At 40.6% G+C, this 23,148-nt stretch overlaps 1 protein-coding gene across 2 annotated transcripts in view; it reads right to left on the minus strand.

Annotated features, from left to right (window-relative positions):
* LOC129475244 (ankyrin repeat and SOCS box protein 12) overlaps positions 1 to 21,311 on the minus strand; it is a 165,703-nt gene extending 144,392 nt beyond the window's left edge. The window contains exon 1 of one of the 2 annotated variants that reach the window (XM_063635295.1): positions 21,162 to 21,295. In XM_063635295.1, the coding sequence (XP_063491365.1) occupies positions 21,162 to 21,185 (24 nt within the window). In that variant the 5' untranslated portion in view covers positions 21,186 to 21,295. Of the gene's footprint in view, positions 1 to 21,161 lie in introns of both variants that reach the window. The other variant, XM_055267402.2, reaches the window with a different exon arrangement.
* Positions 21,312 to 23,148: the final 1,837 nt, after the last annotated feature.

Raw genomic sequence — 23,148 nt, forward strand, 5'->3', positions numbered from 1 at the left:
TAAAACCTTGAAAAAAGACTACACGAATGGCTAACTAGAATAAACAGTATAGAGAAGACCTTAAGTGACCTGATGGAGCTGAAAACCATGGCACAAGAACTTCATGATGCATGCACAAGCTTCAATACCCGATTCGATCAAGTGGAAGAAAGGGCAACAGTGACTGAAAACCAAATTAATGGAATAAAGTGAGAGGAGAAGTTTAGAGACCAAAGAGTAAAAAGAAAGAAAAAGCCTCCAAGAAATATGGGATTATGTGAAAAGACCAAATCTACATTTGATTGGTGTGCCTGAAAGTGACGGGGAGAATGGAACCAAGTTGGAAAACACTTTTCAGGATACTATCCAAGGAAACATCCCCAACCTAGCAAGGAAGGCCAACATTCAAATTCAGGAAATACAGAGAACACAACAAAGATAGTCCTCAAGAAGAACACCACCAAGACACATAATTGTCAGATCCACCAAGCACTACATGAAGGAAAAAATGTTAAGGGCAGCCAGAGAAAAAGGTCAAGTTACCCACAAAGGGAAGCCCATCAGAGTAACAGTGGATCTCTCGGCAGAAACTCTACAAGCCAGAAGAGAGTAGGGGGCAATATTCAACATTCTTGAAAAGAATTTTCAACCCAGAATTTCATATCCAGCCAAACTAAGCTTCATAAGTGAAGGAGAAATAAAATCCTTTACAGACAAGCAAATGCTGAGAGATTTTGTCACCACCAGGCCTGCATTATGAGGACTCCTGGAGGAAGCACTAAACATGGAAAGGAACAACCAGTACCAGCCACTGAAAAAAACAGGCCAAATTGTAAAGACCATCGAGGCTAGGAAGAAACTGCATCAACTAACAGGCAAAATAACCAGCTAACATCATAATGACAGGATCAAATTCACACATAACAATATTAACCTTAAATGTAAATGGGCTAAATACCCCAATTAAAAGACACAGACCGGCAAATTGGATAAAGAGTCAAGACCCATCAGCGTACTGTATTCAGGAGACCCATCTCACGTGCAGAGACACACATAGGCTTAAAAAAAAGGGATGGAGGAAGATCTACCAAGCAAATGGAAAGCAAAAAAAAAGCAGGGATTGCAATCCTAGTCTCTGATAAAACAGACTTTAAACCAACAAAGATCAAAAGAGACAAAGAAGGCCATTACATAATGGTAAAGGGATCAATTCAACAAGAAGAGCTAACTATCTTAAATATATATGCACCCAATACAGGAACACCCAGATTCATAAAGCAAGTACTTAAGAGACCCTACAAAGACACTTAGACTCACACACAATAATGATGGGAGACTTTAACACCCAACAGTCACTATCAGACAGATCAACGAGACAGAAGGTTAAGAAAGATATCCAGGACTTGAACTCAGGTTGGCACCAAGCAGACCTAATAGACATTTACAGCACTATCCACCCCAAATCAACAGAATATACATTCTTCTCAGCACTACATTGCACTTATTCCAAAATTGACCATATAGTTGGAAGTAAAGCACTCCTCAGCAAATATAAAAGAACAGAAATCACAACAAACTGTCTCTCAGACCACAGTGCAATCAAATTAGAACTCAGCATTAAGAAACTCACTCAAAACCACACAACTACGTGGAATCTGAACAACCTGCTCCTGAATGACTACTGGGTAAATAACAAAATGAAGGCAGAAATAAAGATGTTCTTGGAAACCAATGAGAACAAACACACAACATAACAGAATCTCTGGGACACATTTAAAGCAGTGTGTAGAGGGAAATTTATAGCACTAAATGCCCACAAGAGAAAGCAGGAAAGATCCAAACTTCACACAATGAGAACACTTGGACACAGGGCAGGGACCATCACACATGGGGGCCTGTCATGGAGTAGGGGGCAGGGGAAGGGATAGCATTAGGAGAAATACCTAATGTAAATGATGAGTTGATGGGTGCAGCAAACCAACATGGCACATGTATACCTATGTAACAAACCTGCACATTGTCCACATGTACCCTAGAACTTATAGTATAATTTAAAAAAATTATCCAGTCTCAGGTATTTCTTTATTGCAATGCAAGAACAGGCCAATTCAGAAGGTCAAATGTGGTGGGATATTATGCAGCTATTAGAAGCAATGGGTTAGATGTACATACAGCAAAATAAATATGACGGAAAAAAGTAAGAAACAATGATATACAGAAGGCATCACTATATAAACTAAAAATTCATGTGTATAAAACAACTATCATGTTTTGAAAGACACATTCTAATATAAATCACATTAATCATATTAGAATGCTTGCCTGTGATGGGGGAGTGGAATGGGAAAAAAACGAGCTAAGTAATTAAATCAAAACAAGAGGTAGCTTTTCATGGACCAATGATGATAAGTACCAAGAATTGAGGAGCACATTATGAACTCAATGCAACACACCTGAGGTTAGAAAAATAGAACAAAACAAAAAGCCACCTTTCCTTTTCAGAAACATGAGAAATAATCTTAGATATTTAAATGGTGTTGTATGATGTTGGCCTCTTTAACTCATAGGTGAATGAGTGGTTCAGAACCCATGCTTCTAACATGTGTATCCATACCCTTAGGTGTCATGATTTTCATTTACAAAAAAAAAAAAAAAAGGAAAGGCGACATGCTTGTGAACATAAAACCCCAGCCCAATGATCTTTTCATTCACATATTCTCTTGTTGACATCCACGAGTCATTAGCCCAAAGTCTGCCAGTGTGACAAATTATGTAGGCAAATTACATATAGCTAAAAGGGATAACACAAAAATGGTATCACCTTTTTCCCTGAAGACATTTAAGAAAAGGATATTCATTTATCTACTGAGGCCTTGATGTTTTCTCTTATATAGTCATGCACCACATAACAACATTTCAGTCAACGATATACCACAAATACAATGGTGGTGGGAGCAATAGGCTATATACCACATAGCCTAGGTGTGTAGTAGGTTTGTGTAAGTACACTCTATGTTCACACAATGACAAAATTGCCTAGTGAGGCACTTCTCAGAACATATCCCCATGGTAAAGTGATGCATGACTGTAACTGTAAATGTGCTCTAATTAGGGATGCTCAATATCCAAGACAGACCAGGTACGGTGAATCAAACCTGTAATCCCAGCACTTTGGGAAGCCAAGGTGGGAGGATTGCTTGAGCCCAGGAGTTCAACACTATCCTGGGCAAGATAGCAAGAACTCGTCTCTACAAAAAACAATAAAAATAATTAGCCAGACATGGTGGTGCATGCCTGTAATCCCAGCTACTTGGGAGGCTGAATCAGAAGGATCACTTGAACTCAGGAGTCTGAGGCTGCGATTGCACCATGCCACTCCACACCAGCCTAAGTGAGACAGCAAGACCCTATCTCAATCAATTAACAAATCAATCAGTATCAAAAACGTTCTCCTTATTAATCTTGTAAAGTATAAGTAGCGTATTTACATTTATAAGAAAAGCATTACAAGCTCAACAGATGAAGTAGCCAAAGAACATGAACAGATAATTCACATAAGAGAAAATAAAAATGTGATGAGTTAAATTTCACTAGTAATGACAGAAATGCTAATTTTAAATGACATGGAGCTACTATTTTATACATATTAAATTTGCAAAACATCAAATACTAGCATGGTTGTGGTAAAACTGGTATGCTTATACATTGCTGATTGCAATGCTATATCACGTTTAGAAAGCAATATGGAAAAACTGTCAAGAACATATAAGTATAAACCAGTATCCTTTGACCCAATACCCTACTCTTAGAAGTTTATCCTCAGAAATTTATCCTTATACATTGCTGATTGCAATGCTATATCACTTTTAGAAAGCAATATGGAAAAACTGTCAAGAACATATAAGTATGAACCAGTATCTTTTGACCCAATATCCCTACTCTTAGAAGTTTATCCTCAGAAAATATACACATGAGAATATTCCCTGAGATTCTGCCAATAATAGGAGAAAACTAGAAACACCTGTATGTCCAATAATAGGGGAAAGGATTAGGTAAATTTAAGAACATTATATTAAAATGGACTATTTAGTAGATAAATAATACTATGGTTCCTAGGTAGGTGCCTTTCACATATTAAGTGTCCAAAAAATTAACTAGATCTGAAATTTGGTGCCATTAAAAATTTTTCAAGAACTGTATAAAAATATTTAACATAATAATAAATTAAAAAGTTAAGTAAAAATATTATAAATATGTTAAACAATGTAGGTATGCATACAAAGAGTGGATGAGAACATAATGGAATGAAAATGGTAGCCTAAATGTAGAATGACAGGATTTGGGGTAATCCTTAATGTTAAGATTTTTAAAACTTTTTTATTATGAAATAATTATAGATTCATAGGAAATTGCAAAAAAAAAAAATAATTTACAGGAAAGTCCCAAGGACCTTTTGCCCAGTCTCTCAAAATTTAACATCTTACAATAACTATAGTATGTCATTAAAACCAGGAAAATGATATTGGTACAATCTACAGATCTTATTTGGATTATACCCATTATATATGTAGTTATACATGTATACCAGGTACAGTTATAAATTGTGTGTGTATGGCTATATGCAATTATATCACACGTATAGCTTTGTGTAACTATCACCACAATCATGATACATACATACATACCACAAAACTCCCTTCTGCTATTTCTTTAGAGTCACACCCATCCCTCCTCCATCAAACCCTCGGCAAACACTAATCTGTTCTTCATCTCTACAATTAATTCTTAAAGAATATTATATAAACAGAACCATTCAGTATGCAACCTTTTGAGATTGGCCTTATTCACCCAGCATCATTCTCTTAAGATTCATCCAGGTGTTTGCCTATATCAATAGTTTACCTCTTTTCAATGGATATATCATAAGTTATCTAACCATTTACTCACTGAAGGGACATATGGGTAGTTTCCAGTTTGGGGCTATTATGAATAAAGCTGCTATGAACATAGTGCACAAGTTTCTGCATGAAAATAGGTTTTCATTTCTCTGGGATAAATGGCCAAGAGTGCAATTTCTGTAATATTTTTTAATGACAAATTAAAATTCATATGTATGCACTTAAAGGAAAAGAGTACTTCATTGTCAGACAAATAACTCTAACAGGGCTGGGCCAATCAATCCACAGACCCCAATAACACCAATCTAGGAAGTATGTCCAAGCCAAAAGTGGGAACAAAGAGAGATGATAAACACTGTGCTATACTCTACATGTGTTATCTCATTTAATCCTCATAATAACTATTTAAGACAGGTGATATTGTTAATAGCATTTCATATATGTGGAAACTGGGTCTCAGAGAGGTAAATTAACTTATCGAAGACCACACGGGTGGTTAAGTGGTGAGGTAAAGGCAGGCAGTGAGAAGAAAGAACCCAAACTCTTAACCATTTGATATGGTTTGGATTTGTGTCCCTTCCCAAATCCTATGTTGAATTATAATCCCCAATGTTAAAGGAGGAGCCCAGTGGGAGGTGATCGGATCATGAGGGCAGATTTCCCCCTGGCTCTTCTCATGATAGTGAGTTCTCATGAGATCTGGTTGTTTAAAAGTGTGTAGCACGTCCCTCTCTCTCTCTCCTGCTCCAGCCACTTGAAAATAAGCCTGCTTCCCCTTCACCTTCTGCCACGATTGAAAATTTCCTAAGGCCTCTTCAGCCATACTACTCGTACAGCTTGCAGAACTATGAGTCAATTAAACCTCTTTTCTTTATAAACTACCCAATCTTCGGTTATTTCTTTATAGCAGTGTGAGAATGAACTAATACACCATTATACTATACTGCCACAGACTTATTAACCATGTGTGGTTGGGGAGAGGAAGGGAACTGAAAAAACCTCCCACCCCTATGGCCCACCCTCTAAAAGAGAAAAGGAAAGGTAACAAAAATGTAGTCAAAGCATGGAGACTAGGGGAAGATGCCAAGACACCCCAATCTAAGCACACCACATTCTCTTTGGGCAGGGACAGATTAGAAGAGACAAGGCAGTAATAATGGGAACTTCCTGCCAAAGTAACTGAATCTAAAGAATCCTGATCTTGTAGTAAGATGGTACAGCACTGGGCTCAAAGAAAAAAAAGCCAAATGGACTCAGGAAGTTTTCTTTCAGCCAGATATCTTGATGTTCACTCTATCACAGAGCCAGACAACAGCAAAAATACAAACAACTAAAGCTAGTATTCAGTAATTCTTTTTTGAATGCCTACTATGTACCAGATTCTGTGCTAAACCATCCTATGGGAAATAAAAGTAGAATGTATAAGACATTATAAATTATAAACTCCCAGAAGTTTATAATTTGTTGAAGAATGCAAACATAAACCCAACTCAATGCAACATAACAAAAGACACCCTGTGGTAAATGCCAAAACAGGTGCATGAGCAGAGCACTAGGGCAACCAGAGGTCCAAGTTTCAGAAAGATTCCCCTGGGAGACACCTAGAACTGAATATTCAAAGGTATTCTTTCTTTAATTCAAGATTCGCCAGTATCTACTATTTTCAAACTATGGAGTTAGGCATTTTAAGGGAAAATGAAATAAACAAGGCATGATCCCTCCCTACAACCATCCATTTAACAAACATTCATTGAGAATCTACTATATGCCAGGCACTGTGTCAAATGTTATAGAATTAAAGAAGTCTAAGCATGCTCTTTACCCTAAAGGACTAACAGAGTTAGTGCTCACAAATCAGTCAAGGAAGTACCATCAGTATTTAGGAAAGAGAATAAGGATTATACTCGGCCAAGAGTGGAATGAAAGTAGTTAAAGGGAAGTGAAAAAGGTTGCTGAACACCTATAGTGGGTTGAATGGCAGCCTCCTGAAAGACAGGTCTTCTTTCTAATACCTGGAACCTGTGAATGTGACCCTATTTGGAAAAGGGGTCTTTGCAGATGTAAGTAAGTTAAAGATCTAAGATGAAATCATCCAGGACTGCCAAGGTGGGCTGCAAATCCAATGATAAGTGTCCTTATAAAAGACAGAGAGGAGATGGCACACAGAGAAGGCTATGTGAAATGGAGGCAGAGATTGGAGCGATGGATATAGCTACCAGGAATGCTGACAGCTATCAGAAACTGGAAGATGCAATAAGGAAGGATTCTCCCTTAAAGCCTCCAGAGAGAGGGCAACCCTGCCAACGTGTGAATTTCAGACCTCTGGGCTCCTGAACGGTGAGGGAATAAATTTCTATTGTTTTCAGCCAAAAAAAAAAAAAAAGTAAAGGAATGGCCAGCTGTGGTGGCTCACACTTGTAATCCCAGCACTTTTGGGAGGCCAAGGCAGGAGAATCATTTGAGCCCAGGAGTTTGAGACCAGCCTGGGAAACACAGCAAAACCCCATCTCTACAAAACTTAGCCAGGCATGCTGGTGGGTGCCTGTAGTCCCCGTTACTCAGGAGACTGAGGAAGTGGGAGGATTGCCTGAGCTTGGGAGGCAGAGACTGCAGTGAGCTGAGAGCACACTACTGCATTCCACCCTGGGTGACAGACAGAGACTGTCTCAATAGAAAAAAAAAAAAAAGTAAAGGGATGGGGAAAGATATACCATGCTTACACTAATCAAAATAAGTTGAAGTACATATATTAATATAAGACATAAAAGACTTCAGAGCAAGGAAAGTTATCAGGAATGAAGAGAGGTGGAATGGTCTGAATGCTGGTGTCCCTCAAAAATTCATATGTTGAAATCTAACCCCTGCCAATGCAACAGTATTAACTGGTGGGGTATTTAGGTGGTGATTAGCTCATGAGGGCTCTCTGCTCATAAATGGGATTAGTGCTCTTATGAAAGAGGCTTAAAGGAGCCTGTTTGCCCCTTCTGCCATGTGAAGAGCCAGCAAAAAGACCACTGTCTATGAGCCAGGAAGTAGGCCCTCTCCAGATACCAAATCTGCATGCATCTTATCTTGGACTTCACATCCTCCAGAACTGTGAGCAATAAATTCTATTGTCTCACTGAGTGATATGGTTTGGCTCTGTGTCCCCACCCAAATCTCATGTTGAATTGTAATCCTCAGTGTTAGAGGACAGGCCTGGTGGGAGGTGACTGGATCATAAGAGTGGACTTCCCCCTTGCTCTTCTCATGACAGTGAGTGAGTTCTCACACGATCTGGTTGTTTAAAAGTGTGTAGCACTTCCTCTTCACTCTTTCCTGTTCCACCATGTGAAGATGTGCCTACTTCCCCTTTGCTTCCACCATTATTGTAAGTTTCCTGAGGCTTCTCCAGCCATGCTTCCTGTACAGCCTGCAAAGCTGTGAGTCAATTAAACAACTTTTCTTCATAAATTACCCAGTCCCAGGTAGTTCTTATAGCAATGCAAGAACAGACTAATACAGAAAATTGGTACCAAAAAAGAGGAACATTGCTAAAAAGATACCAGTAAATGTGGAAGCAGCTTTGAAACTGGGTAATAGGCTTTGGGTGGAAAAGTTTGGAGGGCTCATAAGAAGACAGGAAGATAAAAGTTTGGAACTTCCTAGAGTTGTTGAATGGTTGTGACCAAAATGTTGATAGTGATATGGACAATAAAGTCCAGGCTGAGGTGGTCTCAGATGGAGATGAGGAACCTATTGGGAACTGGAGTAAAAGTCACTCTTGCTATGCTTTAGCAAAGAGATTAGTGGCATTGTGCCCCTGCTCTAGGGATTTGTGGAACTCTGAACTTGAGAATGATGATTGAGGGTATGTGGCAGAATAAATTTCTAAGCAGCAAAGTGTTCAAGATGTGCCCTGGCTGCCTCTAACAGCATATGCTCATATATGTGAGCAAAGAGATCATCTGAAACTCTAACTTATATTTAAAAGGGAAGCACAGCATAAAAGTTTAGAAAACTTGCAGCCTGGTCATGTGGTAGAAAAGAAAACCCATTTTCAGGGGAGGAATTCAAACTGGATGCAGAAATTTGCATAAGTAAAGAAGAGCCAGATGTTAATAGCCAAAACAATGGAGAAAATACCTCAAAGGCATTTCAGAGACCTTCACAGCAGCCCCTCCCATCACAGGCCCGGAGGCCCAGGAGTGAATCAAGGTTTTGTGGTCTGGGCTGAGGGCCCTGCTGCCCTGTGCAACCTTGGGACACTGCTGTGTCCCAGCCACTCCAGCTCCAGCCATGGCTAAAAGGACCCCAGATACATCTCAGGATGCTGCTCCAGAGAGTGTAAGCTACAAGCCTTGGCAGCTTCCACATGGTGTTAAGCCTGCAGGTGCTCAAAGGGCAAGAGATGAGGCATAGGAGCCTCCACCTAGATTTCAGAGGATGTATGGAGATGCCTGGATGTGTAGGCAGAAGTCTGCTGCCGAGCCAGAGCCTTCATGAAGAACCTCTACTAGGGTAGTGTGGAAGGGAAATGTGGGATTGGAGCCCTCACAAAGAGTTTCCACTGGGGTACTGCCTAGTGGAGCTGTGAGAAGAGGGCCACCATCCTCCAGACCCCAGAATGGTAGATCCACCCACAGCTTGCACTGTGCACCTGGAAAAGCTGCAAGCACTCTACACCAGTCTGTGAAAGCAGCCAAGAGGGCTGTACTCTGCAAAGCCATAAGGCAAAATGCCCAGGGTCTTCTGAACCCACCCCTTGCATCACTGTGGCCTGGATGTGAGACATAGAGTCAAAGGAAATTATTTTGGAGCTTTAATATTTAATGACTACCCTGCTGGGTTTCAAACTTGCATGGAGCCTCTTTGTTTTGGCCAATATATCCCCTTCGGAATGGGAATATTTACCCAATGCCTGTACCTCCATTGTATCTGGAAGTAACTAACTTGTTTTTTATTTTACAGGCTCATAAGCACAAGGGATGTGTCTTGTCTCAGATGAGACTTTGGACTTGAACTTTTGAATTAAGGCTAGAATGAGTTAAGACTCTGGGGAACTGTTTAAAAGGCATGATAGTGTTTTGAAATGTGAGAAGGACATAAGATTTGGGACGGGCCAGGGTGGAATGATATGGTCTGGCTCTGTGTCCCCACCCAAATATCATGTCGAATTGTAATCCCCAATGTTTGACGAAGGGCCTGGTGAGGGTAACTGGATCATGGGGCAGACTTCCCCCTTGCTGTTCTCATGACAGTGAATTCTCATGAGATCTCATTGTTTAAAAGTGTGTAGCACTTCCCCTTTCGCTCTGTCTCTCTCCTACTCTGCCATGTGAAGGTGTGCTTGCTTCCCCTTCACCTTCTGCCATGACTGTAAATTTCCTGAGTCCTTCCCGGGCATGTTTCTTGTACAGCCTGTGGATCTGTGAGTCAATTAAACTTCTTGTCTTCATAAATTACCCAGTCTCAGGTAGTTCCTTACAGCAATGCAAGAAAAAACTAATACACTAAATCTATAATATTTTTGTTATAGCAGCCTGAACAGACTAAAACAAGAAGAATTACATAAAAATAGAGGGGTCAGTTCTCTAAGAACATATTTTTTAATATGATCATGGCTCACTGCAGCCTCAACCTCCTGGACTCAAGTGATCCTTCCATCTCAACCTCCCAAGTAGCTGGGATTACAGGCATGGATCACCATGCCAACGTAATTTTTCAACTTTTTGTAGAGAAGAGTTCTTACTATGTTTCCCAGGCTGGTCTCAAACTCCTGGCCTCAAACGATCCTCCTGCCTTGGCCTCCCAAAATGCTAGGGTCTCAGGCATGAGCCACTGTGCCCAGCCTGACACTTGAATGTAACAACACAGTTCTAAATAGCACATTGATCAAACAAGTTGCAAGAAAAATGTTTTTAAAACATTTCAAACTAAAAGAAAATACACCTTAACAAAATTTGAAGGATATAGCAAAAGCAGTGCTTAGAAGAACATCTATAGCATTGAATGCATATATTAGAACAAAGAAAAATCTAAGGTCAGTAATCTAAGCTTCTACCTTAGAAAACTAAAAAATACAAGAGCAAATTTAATCCAAAGTAAACTTCTGAAATATTACAGAGTAGAAATCAATGAAATTGATAACAGGAAATCAATAGAGAAAATCAACAAAACCCAAAGCTGGCTCTTTGAAAAGATCAAGAAATTGCTAAGATGCTAGCCAGGCTACCTAAGAAAGAGAGTGAAGACACAACACCAGAAATGAAAGAGGGGCCATCACTACTGATCCCATGTACATTAAAAGGATAATGAAACAATATTATGAATAACTGTATGTCCACAAATTTGATAATCTAGGTGAAATGGACCAATACATCAAAAGACACAGTCTACCAAAACTCATACAAGGAGAAACAGATCATCTGAGTGGGCCATATCTATTACAGAAACAAAATCCAAAATTAGTAATCTTCTAAAACAGAAAGGTTTAGGTCCAGATGGTTTCACTGGTGAATTCTACCAAACAATTAACAAAAAAAATTATAGCAATTATCTACCATGTCTTCAAAATAGAAGCAGACAGAATACTTCCTAACTCATTCTATAAGGCCAGCATTACCCTAATTCCAAAACCAGAAAATACATTAATAGAAAGGAAAAGTACAGACTAATATTTTTCATGAATACAGATGCAAATATCCTCAACAAAATATTGGTATATTAGTTTGCTAGGGCTGCCATAACAAAGTACCAGAAACTGGGCAGCTTAAGCAACAGAAATTTATTACCTCACGGTTCTGAAGTCCAGACAACCAAAATCAAGGTGTCAGCAGAACCGATTCCTTCTGAAAGATGTGAGCCAAGGATCTAACCCCTTGGCTTATAGATAGACATCTTCTTCTTCTGTCTTTTCACATCAGCTTCCCAATATGCATGCCTGTTCCCAAATTTTTCCTTATAACCCAAGTCACATTGGGATAGGGCTCACCCTAATGACATCATTTTAACTTGATTACCTCTGTAAAGTCCCTATCTCAAAAAAAGTCATATTCTGAGGTATGGGAGGTTAGGACTTCAACATATGAACTTTTAGGGGATACAATTCATCCCATAACAATTAGTAAATTGAATCCAACAATGATAAAAATAATTATACACCACAACCAAGTGGGTTTTATTCCAGGTATGTAATGTTGGTTCAACATTTAAAAATCAATTAATGTAATCCATTACATCAACAAGCTAAAAAGGAAAAAAAATCACAGTGTCATACCACTAGATGCAGAACAGCATTTGACAAAATCCAATCCCCATTAAGTGAAGTCAGCTACAAGGGGCCAGCGATAGAAAGGAGGGAGCAAGGTGGGACAAGGCCAGAGGAGGATTAAAGAGTTAAGTGAAAAGCCAGAGGGACCCGTGTAAGACAAATGAAAAACAACTCTCAGAATTCCGGGGGCACTTTAAAACCAAAAACCCACATGGGGATGAGAGGGGAAAAAGAACTCACAGGAACCTTCAGGCACAGAATAAGTAGAACACTCCCCCTACCACCATGGAAAATACTTATGGGAAAAGCTGCAAAGAACTACAGCAAGAGAACCATGGGTATACACCATTTCCTTACCTGATGGGGAAGCTGCAGGGAGGCATTGTGCTAATCTCAATGCAGAAGGATATGTAAACATGATAGAAATAGTTTGGTGAAAGCATGTCATCATTTCAGCCAACTAAAAGTCAAAAGGGGCCAGGTACAGTGGCTTTCACCTGTAATCCCAGAACTTCGGGAGGCCCAAGCAGCAGGATTGCTTGGGCCCAGGAGTTCAAGACCAGCCTGGGCAACATAGTAAGACCACATATCTACAAAAAAAAAAATGTTAAAAAAATTAGCCATGTGTGGGGCCACGCTCCTGTGGTCCCAGCCACTCAGAAGGCTGTGGTGGGAAGGATCACTTAAGCCTGGGAAGTTGAGGCTGCAGTGAGCCAAGTTCATGCCACTGCACTCCAGCCCAGGTGACAGAGCAAGGCCTTGTCTCAAAAAAGGAAAGAAAGAAACTAGGCTTGCCCTTGCTAGACAAAGTGTATTGTGATTAGATTAAAAGAAAAACATCAGTGTCAATTGCACAGGGGCTCACTTACTCACACTCAGGAAAAGAAGTCACACTTCAGGGGAAAGAAATGGTCAAGGGATGAGTAGTAGGAATTGAAAAAAACAAAGCATCTTTGCTTTCTCCTGACTGTCCCAGAGATCCTTATGCAGTCCTGAATGGTAGGAGATGCTCAACAAGAGGAAAAACTGGCCACTCATAAGAAATCCCTGATAAGGCCCAGGGCACTACCTACCAAAAGGCTACATTATGCAAGTACAAAGAGTGCTGTGTGACACTTGGAGAACAGTTTTTGAGGAAGCCTGAAGAGAGGGGAAAATTATTGCTATCCAGGCTGGACTTCCTATATAGCATGTCTCCCCAAGGCAGGAATCCTGTGCCTTTTAGTAGGTAGGACCTTCTAGGAGACTTGCAGCTACTCAGACCCTCCCCTCTTTCTACTCAAGGGCACCAGGGCCCCATCTGTTTCTGACACAGTGTTATAAGAGGGTTCCTCTACCCGTAGTGCTTTTAACTGGCAGAAACTGAGGTCTCACAGAATACGTGTGTGGGGTTGGGGGTGAGGGGAAGAGGGAAAGAGACAGAGAGATTGGGGGGAGAGAGAAGGAAAAGACAAAAAGGAAGGGGAGAGAAGGGGATGCAGGAGGGAAGGTAAAAGAGAAGGGAGGAGAGAGGAAAGGAGGGAGGAAGAGAGAGAAGAAAAAGGAGAAGAGAGGGAGAGTAAAGAGGAGACAGAGAAAGATGAAAAAAGAGAGAAAAGGGGAGAAAAGAGGCTGACCACCACTAGGTAAGGTACAGATTTTAATTCCCAGGCAGGCCACCCAATTGTTTTGTTATTTCTCCACTCCTGAGCTGTAGATAGAGCACTCTGGCATTTATAAGAACTTTGCTCTTGGAGAAGCTGTGAACCATAACCCACATTTGTTTGTTTTTCTCATGTCCTTTCTAGGAAGGGAGGAAGAGAGGAAATCAGGCGTACTTCAGAGGTCTCTGAATTCATCTACTGTCCTGATTATCGCAATTATTGGTAACAACTTAGATGCACTGCAATAATAAATAAAAGAAGTGACACCTGGCTCTAGAATACCAACCAGTGTAATGATATTCATCAGTCACACCCATGTCCCAAGCAAGTCCTGCCGCTTGTGTCATTGCCTCCAACAACAGAGAGGATTCATCATGAAAACAACTGCTGTGCCGTGTATGTACTAAAAAGGGCAGGCTTTCATGACAAGCCTCTCTAATTTAGGTCTCTTCTTTAAAGTAATAAGTGAGAAAATACGTAACAGGAGGAAGGAAGGGGAATGGTGGAATACTTTTGTGTCAAGATGTACAAGGTCACTGAAGGTAAGTGTTAAAAATACAATCCAGACTAGACTTGAACTTATGCCTCTCCACACCCTACTTCTCCATGTCCCTCCAACTAAAGCAAATTTCAGACTTGGAAACGAATCCTGCATCTTGAGATCCCCACATCTATCATTTTTAAATGCTGAAAGCACTCAAGAGTTAGAATGAACCTTCCAGATTGATACCAGCATTTCTTAAGGCATGTTCTATGAATCCTAGTTCCACAGATGTTAATAGGCACGTACACACATGCACACACACAGTTCTGTGGTCAGCATAGGGGAACACAGGGTGAAACAAACATAAGCAGGTTTATTGCAGGGCTTCTCGGAGCCTTTAATAGGTGAACATTCACTATGAATCTCCACAGTATTTGTGGTGTTAATATATTTTACCTTAGAATCATTTTTTTAAAGCAAATTATCTTGTGGGACTAGTGTTCATCAGGAACATAGTTTAGGAAATGCTAGTATATCTCTCAGCTCATTTTATTGAAGCACTATAGTACATAGGTAAAGAGCACATACTTGGGTCACAGACTGTTTGGCTTCATATTTCCAGCTCTGGGCAAGTTGCTTAAGCTTTCTGGATGCTTTCTTTATATTTAAAATGAGGATAATAGTGTTGTTGCAAGGGTTAAATTAGCATATAAATATGTAATATTTATGTAAAGCACTTAGAATAGTACCTGGCACATAGCAATTGCTCTATAAAGGTTAAATATTATTTTACTGATGAAGAAAGTGAAGCCTAGAGAGGTAAAAAGACAGTCTAAGATCACACAGCATGTCAGTATCAGAAGTGGAGCCAGAATTCAGGACTCCTAACTCTCTGTCTAGTATTGGTGTCTCAAATGATGAAAATGTCTTTAGAACTTAGCAAAAAATCTCTCTAAAGCCTTAAGTATTTTACCACAAAAACCAGAAAATGATATCTAAAAAGACACAATCCTAAAACAAATCCCAGTGGTTTCTAGGAGTAACTGCTTAGTTGGGGTTTCCCAAGTACAAAGTGAGGTTGAAGGAGTGGGTTTTGGTGGTGAGGAAAATTATTCCAATGCCTATAAAACAGTGTCTAAAATGCCAGACCACTGCCACCAGGGCTTCCTAGGTAGCCTCTTTCCTTGCAATGTAGTACCAAGAGCCTTTCCGGATGCTCAGGCAAATCTCCCTGAGACAGGCTGATCTTTGAGACCTCCCATGACTAATGTATACTAAAGCCTCTACTATTGTTTGGCTCTGATGGAAAGACGAAAAAACACACAGTTATAGAGCACTTATAATGTGCCAGGCCCTCATCATACCTTATCTTAATCTTTATCATAGTCCCAACAGACTCAGAGTGTTTAAGTGATTGCCCAAGAACTCAGGGCTAATAAATAATATAGATTGAATTCAAATCCAGCTTTGTCCATGCTTTTTCAATTATATCACACTATTTCCTAGACTGGAAGGATCACAGTGAAGCCAACTGGATTTGCAATTTTGGGAACTGGAAGGGGAGCACAATTCTCACCTCTAGAAATCTCATTTCCTTCATAATGAAAAACACTTTTTACCCAGTTTTATATTTCTTTATTTTGACCCTGCTTCTTGTCTAAATGCATTTCAGGTTGTTTATAATAAAAGACAGATCTACAAATAGGTTATTAGAATAGAAAACCAAAGCCATGAAGAGTGGGAGGAAGCAATTATGCTAAGTACAAGGACAAATGTAGTTAACATGACTGAACATTTGGCCTTACTTTCCTGGAAGTAAAGGCAAAAATTATCTGCTTTTAAGAAGGCTTCATACAAATTGTAATCTCCTGTGTGGTACTACGAAGTGTTACAAAGTGTTATTAACATACTACAAAGTGTTATTATTTTTTATTTTTACTATCCAGGATAGCGTTCTGTACCCATCTGGCACTCCAATTATTTTGGATGTTGTTTCTGTGATAACTCCACAGTTTATTATAGTCTGAACAAGCTATGCATACTAAACAATTAAAAGACAATGCTACCTCTGCTACTTGCTAGATGTTTGACCTTGGATAAAAAACTCTAGCTCTCTGAGACTCAGTTTTCACATCTGTGAAATGAGAGGCTTGGACCATCACTAGATGATCTTTATTAATTAACTTATTTATTAGAAGCTTTATTGAACTATAATTTACATACCATAAAATTCACCCTTTTTTTTTGAAACAGGGTTTCACTCTGTCGCCTAGGCCAGAGTGAAGTGGCACTATCAGAGCTCACTGCAGCCTCGACCTCCCAGATTCAAGCCATCCCCCCACCTCAGCCTCTCAAGTAGCTGAGACCACAGGTGCAAGCCACCACACCCAGCTAATATTTTTAATTTTTTGTACAGATGAGGTTTCACTATGTCACCCAGTCTGGTCTCAAACTTCTGGGCTCAAGTGATCCTCCCATCTGGGGCTCCCAAAATGTTGGGATTACAGGCTTGAGCCAACCAGGCCCAGCCAAATTCACTCTTTTAAGTATACAATTCAATTAGTTTTAGTAAATTTGGAGTTGTACAACCATCATCACGATGTAATTTTAGAACATTTCCATCATTCCAAAAAGAAACTTCATCCCCATTCCTCATTTAGATAATCTTTTAAAAGGTCCTTTCTAACTTTTCCATTTCTAGACTTACAAAGCTTTAGTAGCTCCTTGGCTATTTACAAGTTCAAATTCCTCAGTGTAACATTCAAAGTCCTTTACAATCTATAAAATCTTCCACTGTCTTTTCTTCTACCCACACAAATGTAGAAATTACTTTTTTTGTGTTAAAACATTCCTTAATGAGCTAGCAATTATTTATGTGAAGGAGAGTCCAGAAAACAGATTTTTGACTAAATTATCCTTGTCCTTGATTAAAGAGATTCATGAATTAAACACATAACACTATTCTCTAGAGTAGTTACTGAGGTCTAAGGGGCTGTAAACTTGGAAGAGCTTCTCCCTGCCTGTCAGGCTGCTCCCATCAGATCACAAGACAGAACAGACATATTTTTCGGTCTCTTTCATTTTTGGACCTTATGCCTGGCATCTCATTACCTTACTTGATTAAGAGATCCCAGAGAGCAGTTGCCATATCTATATCCAGTTATGTATCCTTAACTCCCAATGTGAGATTCTGCATATAATTAATAATGATGATGATAGTAACTGGTAGCTAAATTAAGCATCTACCATGTGCCAGACATTGTTCTAAGCACTTTACAGATACTAACTTATTTAATTCTTATAACAACCCTGTGAGATAGATACTATTTTCAACACCGTCTTATAGATGAAGAAACTGAGGCAAAAGAGATTACATATTTTCCAAAATCACAAAGCTAGTTAAGTAGCAGAGTTGAGATTTTATTTCAGACAGCCTGGCTCCAAAGTATGCACTCTTAAACCACAGCAAATTGTCAAACCAGTTGAAGCTCAATAAATATTAATTGCATAAAGCCTTATTATTAAGCTTCCATTCCAGGAAAGAAAAGTAATTAAGAATTCTGGGTGCCAACTGACACAGATGCAATGAGGTAGGGAAAAATACATAGAACAAATTCTGATTCAGATAGGAGAGTCACCAAACTTTAGGGCAGGTCTGAGACACTCCAAAAATGGTTGTTGAACCCTAAGCTATATCTTAGAAAGATAGATCTGTTCTTATACATAGGTCGTGGGAATGTAAAATTGGTAGTGTCTAGATGAACATATGCATATTCTATGACCCAGAAATTCCACTCCGATGGCCTATACCAACAAAAATGTATATTTAAATCTGTCAAAATGTACTATTGGTGAAAGGCAGAAACTGGAAATTCCCCATCAACAGAAGAATGGATAAATCGCATGTGGCATGTTAACAAAACATAATATAGCAATGAGAATGATCTATAACTTCAAGAAATAATATGGATAAATCTTTCAAACAATGTTGAGCAAAAGAAGTCAAACACAAAAGAGAATGTATTAATCCATTTATATTAAGTACAACAAAAGAGTAAAATGAATGTATCCTGTTAGAGGTCAGTATAGTGGTTTACCCTTGGGAGGGGTATTGACTGGAAGGGGGCATGAAGCAGACTCCTGGTAATGTTCTTTTTTTTTTTTTTGGTTTTGTTTTTTTTTTGTTTTTTTTAATCTCAGTAGCGGTTGCAGAGGTGTGTCCTGTTTATAAGTTTATAGCACAATGAATACTTCCAATCTATACATTTTTCTTTATGTGTACTGTACTTCAATAATTTTTTAAAGTCTTCCTGAGTAAAGAAAAAGACTCAAGCAAAAGCCAAAAATAAAAGTCACTTTTGTACTTTACATGCACAACTAATGACTGACAAACTCAAAGTTATCCCTTTGACCTGAGATGGACAAGGCAGATGTCTCTCTCTTTTGTGGAAATAGTGAGTTAACAAAAGGGAGGCCATTTTTATCCCGAGCCATTAATGCAACCCTAATCCTTTCTAGAAACTGAGAAAAAAACAGACTCACAGCAGCATACCACCTGCGGGCACTCACAGCCCTGCCAGGCACCAAAACAAATACTAACTCTGCTTAAAGAATCAAGTCTTCATTTGGAGTTTTTATTTATATTTCAAGACTAATGACACTATCCATGCAGTACAAATGGAGTCTGACCATGATGCAAGTTTAAGTTTTCTTGAGCACGAACCCTATCCCAGCACCAGTCTGAGCACTCCTATCTTTATTTAATAGGCAAGCATTCCACATCTATGCATCTCAGTTTCCTCATCTGTAACATGGGAATAATAATAGTATCTCCTAATAGGTTATTGTCAGGATTTAAGGCATATTTCATGTAAAATATCTAACACAGTGCCTGTCACATAAATATTCTATACGTATTAGCTGCTATTATAATTTTCATATGGGCCCGTTAATGGTTTCTTCTCCCTTCCAATTTCCATACAGCCAGCCCAGTTTACAGCTTCAATCCCTAACAGGGAAATTTTAATATTTTAACACTCATGGACAGGAGCAGTTCTGCCTCTCCATCTTCCTCAGTTGTCAAAAGAAAGAAAAAAGGAGTATTCAAGTGAGCTGATTTTGAACTAGACAAGTAACGTGGCCCAAGCTTAGGTGGGTTGGGAGAAGAGGGAGTCTGGACAACAGAAGTTCCTTTCCTTTAATGGTACCACCTTCTTATACCATGTCAGAGGACCCGTACAAATGAGATGATCTGGAAACAAAGGGACACAGAAAAAGGCAAGGCTGGCTTTTACACGGGATGTGGTTATCCTCCACAGAGAAAGGCCCTGAAGAGGAGGGAGTCAGAATAAAAGGTTGAAGGTTGGAGTTTGTGCTTTGCCCATCAGGCAGCATCAAAGTCTTACGCTAAAAAGTGGGCAAAACATTACTAGTTACAAAAACTCTTTCACACATATCCTCTTATTTAATCCCACAACCATCTTGTGAAGTGAGCTGGGCAAATTTCATTATCTTCATTTGGTAGGTGTATCAGTCTGTTTTCACGCTGCTGATAAAGACATACCCGAGACTGGGCAATTTACCAAAGAGGTTTATCGGACTTAATAGTTCCACATGGCTGGGGAGGCCTCACAATTATGGAGGAAGGCAAGAAGGAGCAAGTCACATCTTACGTGGATGGCAGCAGGCAAAGAGAGAGCCTGTGCAGAGAAACTCCCATTTTTAAAACCATCAGATCTCATGAGACCCATTCACTATCACAAGAACAGCACAGGAAAGCCCTGCCCCCATGATTCAACCATCTCCCACCGGGTCCCTCCCACAACACGTGGGAATTATGGAAGCTACAAGATGATATTTGGGTGGGGACACAGAGAAAAACCCTATCAGTAGGTGAGGAAAGCTAAGGCTCAGAGAGGTTAAATAATTTGTCCAAAGTCATTAGCTAGTAGTCTGTGGGGGTGCAGTGGGCAGCACTTTAATTCAAGTCTTCTGGCTTCAAAATCCATGCTCTTTCCATTAAAAACACGCTGGATTTTTTACCAGGACTTCAATTAGCCTGGGCCACGTGTGTTATGATCAAAAGGAAAAAATAACCACAGACTAGTTGTGAACTTTTCACTGTTCCCCAGCCCCAGACAGGAGAAAGGAGGGAAGTGGATTTGAAACAGAAAGGGGCTGGCGTTGGGAAGGGAGGGAGTAGGATCTGGAAAGATGAGAGGAAAAAGTAGCAAAAGTAACTCTAACTCGGGACTGGCTAAAAACAGGCGACAACTGGCTAGATAAACCTCTTGGGTTTCTCCTACCGGCTGAGCAGGGCCAGATCCACTCTGCCCCACTCCCCTTCCTTTTCCATTGCCCAGCTTTGGCTGAAGAGATGCTGTGGCCCCACAAACCCTCACAGGCATGCCGTGGAGCTGGGGCGAGAGGGGGCTTCTGGGCAGTGCCTGGGGAAGGTTAGTGGCTGGAGGAGCCAAGAGGATGGTGAAGAAACGCTCGATAAAGGAAGTAACTCTGCAGGAGGCAGAGCAATGTGGGGTATTCGCGAATGGCGGTTACAAGTGCGGCTAGTATAAAAAGCTGAGATAAGAGTGGGTGTGAGGTCAATGCTAGGGAGGAGCTGGAGTCAGAGGGCCAGAACAGGCGTGCACCAGGAGCGGGGGCGGTGTCGCGTAAGGGGACAGTGGCGCAGACCACCTCTTTCCCGGCCGCCGACGCCCGCAAGCAGATCCTAAGAAGAGGTGTTTGGTTGAAAGGGGGTGTGGACCCAGAAAGAGAACCCGGGACGCCGCACAGGAAAGACGCGTCAAAGAAGGCTGAGAAGGCTGAGGAGGTGTGTCTGGGCTCCCAGGTGAGCACCAACAGGAAGCTCGCAGCTGTCAGCCTCGCTTAACTCTTCTCCTTACCTTGGGTACCGTAATATGATCCATAACCGCAATTCCCGGCACCGGAAGATCTCAGTGTTACTCCGGATGCCGCCGCCACCGCTCTAGCCGCCTCCTGCCCCAACCCGGGTTTCTACCCCCGCTCTCCTGGTCCTGGCTCAAACTCTCGTCACCTGATCCTCGGCGGAAGCTACTATCGCGACACTTTGACCATAGCCGTTCCCGCCATCTTGCTTCCTGGCAAGTGCCCTTTTCTTCGGGGAACTGATTATTCTGGTTCAGGTTCAACGTTTGGCCGAGTCTTTAAGTCCCAGATTCGAGTACTGCCACCCTTCTCACACTCCTTGATGCTATAAGGGCTCTGAACACAGATGTCACTCATTTACTCTAATATTACAATGATAGCATCCTGCAGCGGTAACACAGGCTGCCCCATGCTGGCAATTGGGTTTCTGAAGAGCTTCCTAGCTGTGAGACCTTGGGCAAGTCACCAGAGAATATTTTTTGAAATATGGAAAGGTATATCCTCCTCTCTATCTCTCCTTTATGTGTCTGCTGCCATCAACCTAGTTAAAATCTGGAATACTACAGTATCCTCATCACTTTTGCCATCATAGATATGGGAAGTGGACCAAGGAAGGGCCCACTGGACCAGCTATCAGATGAGAGGTAAATAGGTGCAGACCCTCAGTGGTGTGCTCCAAGTCAGATTTGTGGTGGAAAAAAGAACAATCTGAGACTTGAGAAATCTGGGTTCTACTCCTCTCAGGTCTGCCACTAACTTGCTATGTGACCTTGGGGAAATCATGCCACCTCTCTGGGTCTTAAGTTGACCAAGGTTACAATGAGGGTATTGGCCACTATCTCAGGGTAATTTCTAGCTCTACTATTGCAGTGTTATGGTTTGCAATCTCACTGCCCCTACAAAATAATTTTGTTCTTCTTTGAGTTCTTATAACATTTGCTAGCAAAACTACTCGTTTATCATATTCTGCCTTTTTCTCTAGCCTGAAGGCCCTTCCCTTGATCCATGACCCTATTCTCCCTTGTACCATCGTTCCATCATGTTCAGCCCTTTCACTGCCAAATATCTCAAAAGAATAGTCTACTTATCATCACCTTCACTTCTCCATAACAAACTCACTCCTCCCTACCACTCCACTCAATTGGCTCTTTCACATCATCCTTGATTCCAGCTGCTGATTCCAACAGCTCTTCTCAGTGCTCATTTTCTATTTGTTTTACAGCATTTAAAACTATTGATTCATATTCCTTTTTGACATTCTTTCTTCCCTTGACCTTTAATTATAAACAAACTCACTGCCTGCATCCCCAACTGTTCCTTCTCTGACTCCTTCCCAGCTCCTTTCTCCTTTTTTTAAGACATTTTCCTGGCTTCTATCCTCATTCCTCTTCTATTTTCTTTCTTTTGGTTATCTTGATTTCTTCCACAAGTTAAACCCTTACTCCTGGATATGGCTTGGGTCTGTGTCCCCACCAAATCTCATGTTTAATTGTAATCCCTTATGTTGGAAGTGGGGCCTGGTGGGAGGTGATTGGATCATGGGGGTGGTTTCTTCTGAATGGTTTAACACCAGCCTCCTTGGTATTGTCGTTGCCATAGTGAGTGAGTTCTCATGAGATCTGATGGCTTAGAAGTGTGTGGCACCTTCCCCTGCCCACTTTCCTCCTGCTCTGGCCATGTGAAGTGCCTCACTCTCCATTTGCCTTCCACCATGACTGGAAGTTTCCTGAGGCCTCCCCAGAACCAGAAGCCACTATGCTTCCTGTACAGCCTGCAGAATCGTGAGCCAATTAAATCTCTTTTCTTTATAAATTACCCAGTCTCAGGTATTTATTTATTTATAGCAGTGTGAAAAGGGGCTAATGAACCCTCAGTAGGGAATGCCCAACTTCGTATCTCAAGTACCATGACCTTTTTCCTGAGTTCAAATTTAGAATTTCCAATTGCCCTCTGACAGTTCCACTTGTGTGTTCCTGCTAGCAC

The sequence above is a fragment of the Symphalangus syndactylus genome, chromosome X (assembly GCF_028878055.3).
Source record: "Symphalangus syndactylus isolate Jambi chromosome X, NHGRI_mSymSyn1-v2.1_pri, whole genome shotgun sequence".
NCBI classification, from domain to species: domain Eukaryota; kingdom Metazoa; phylum Chordata; class Mammalia; order Primates; family Hylobatidae; genus Symphalangus; species Symphalangus syndactylus.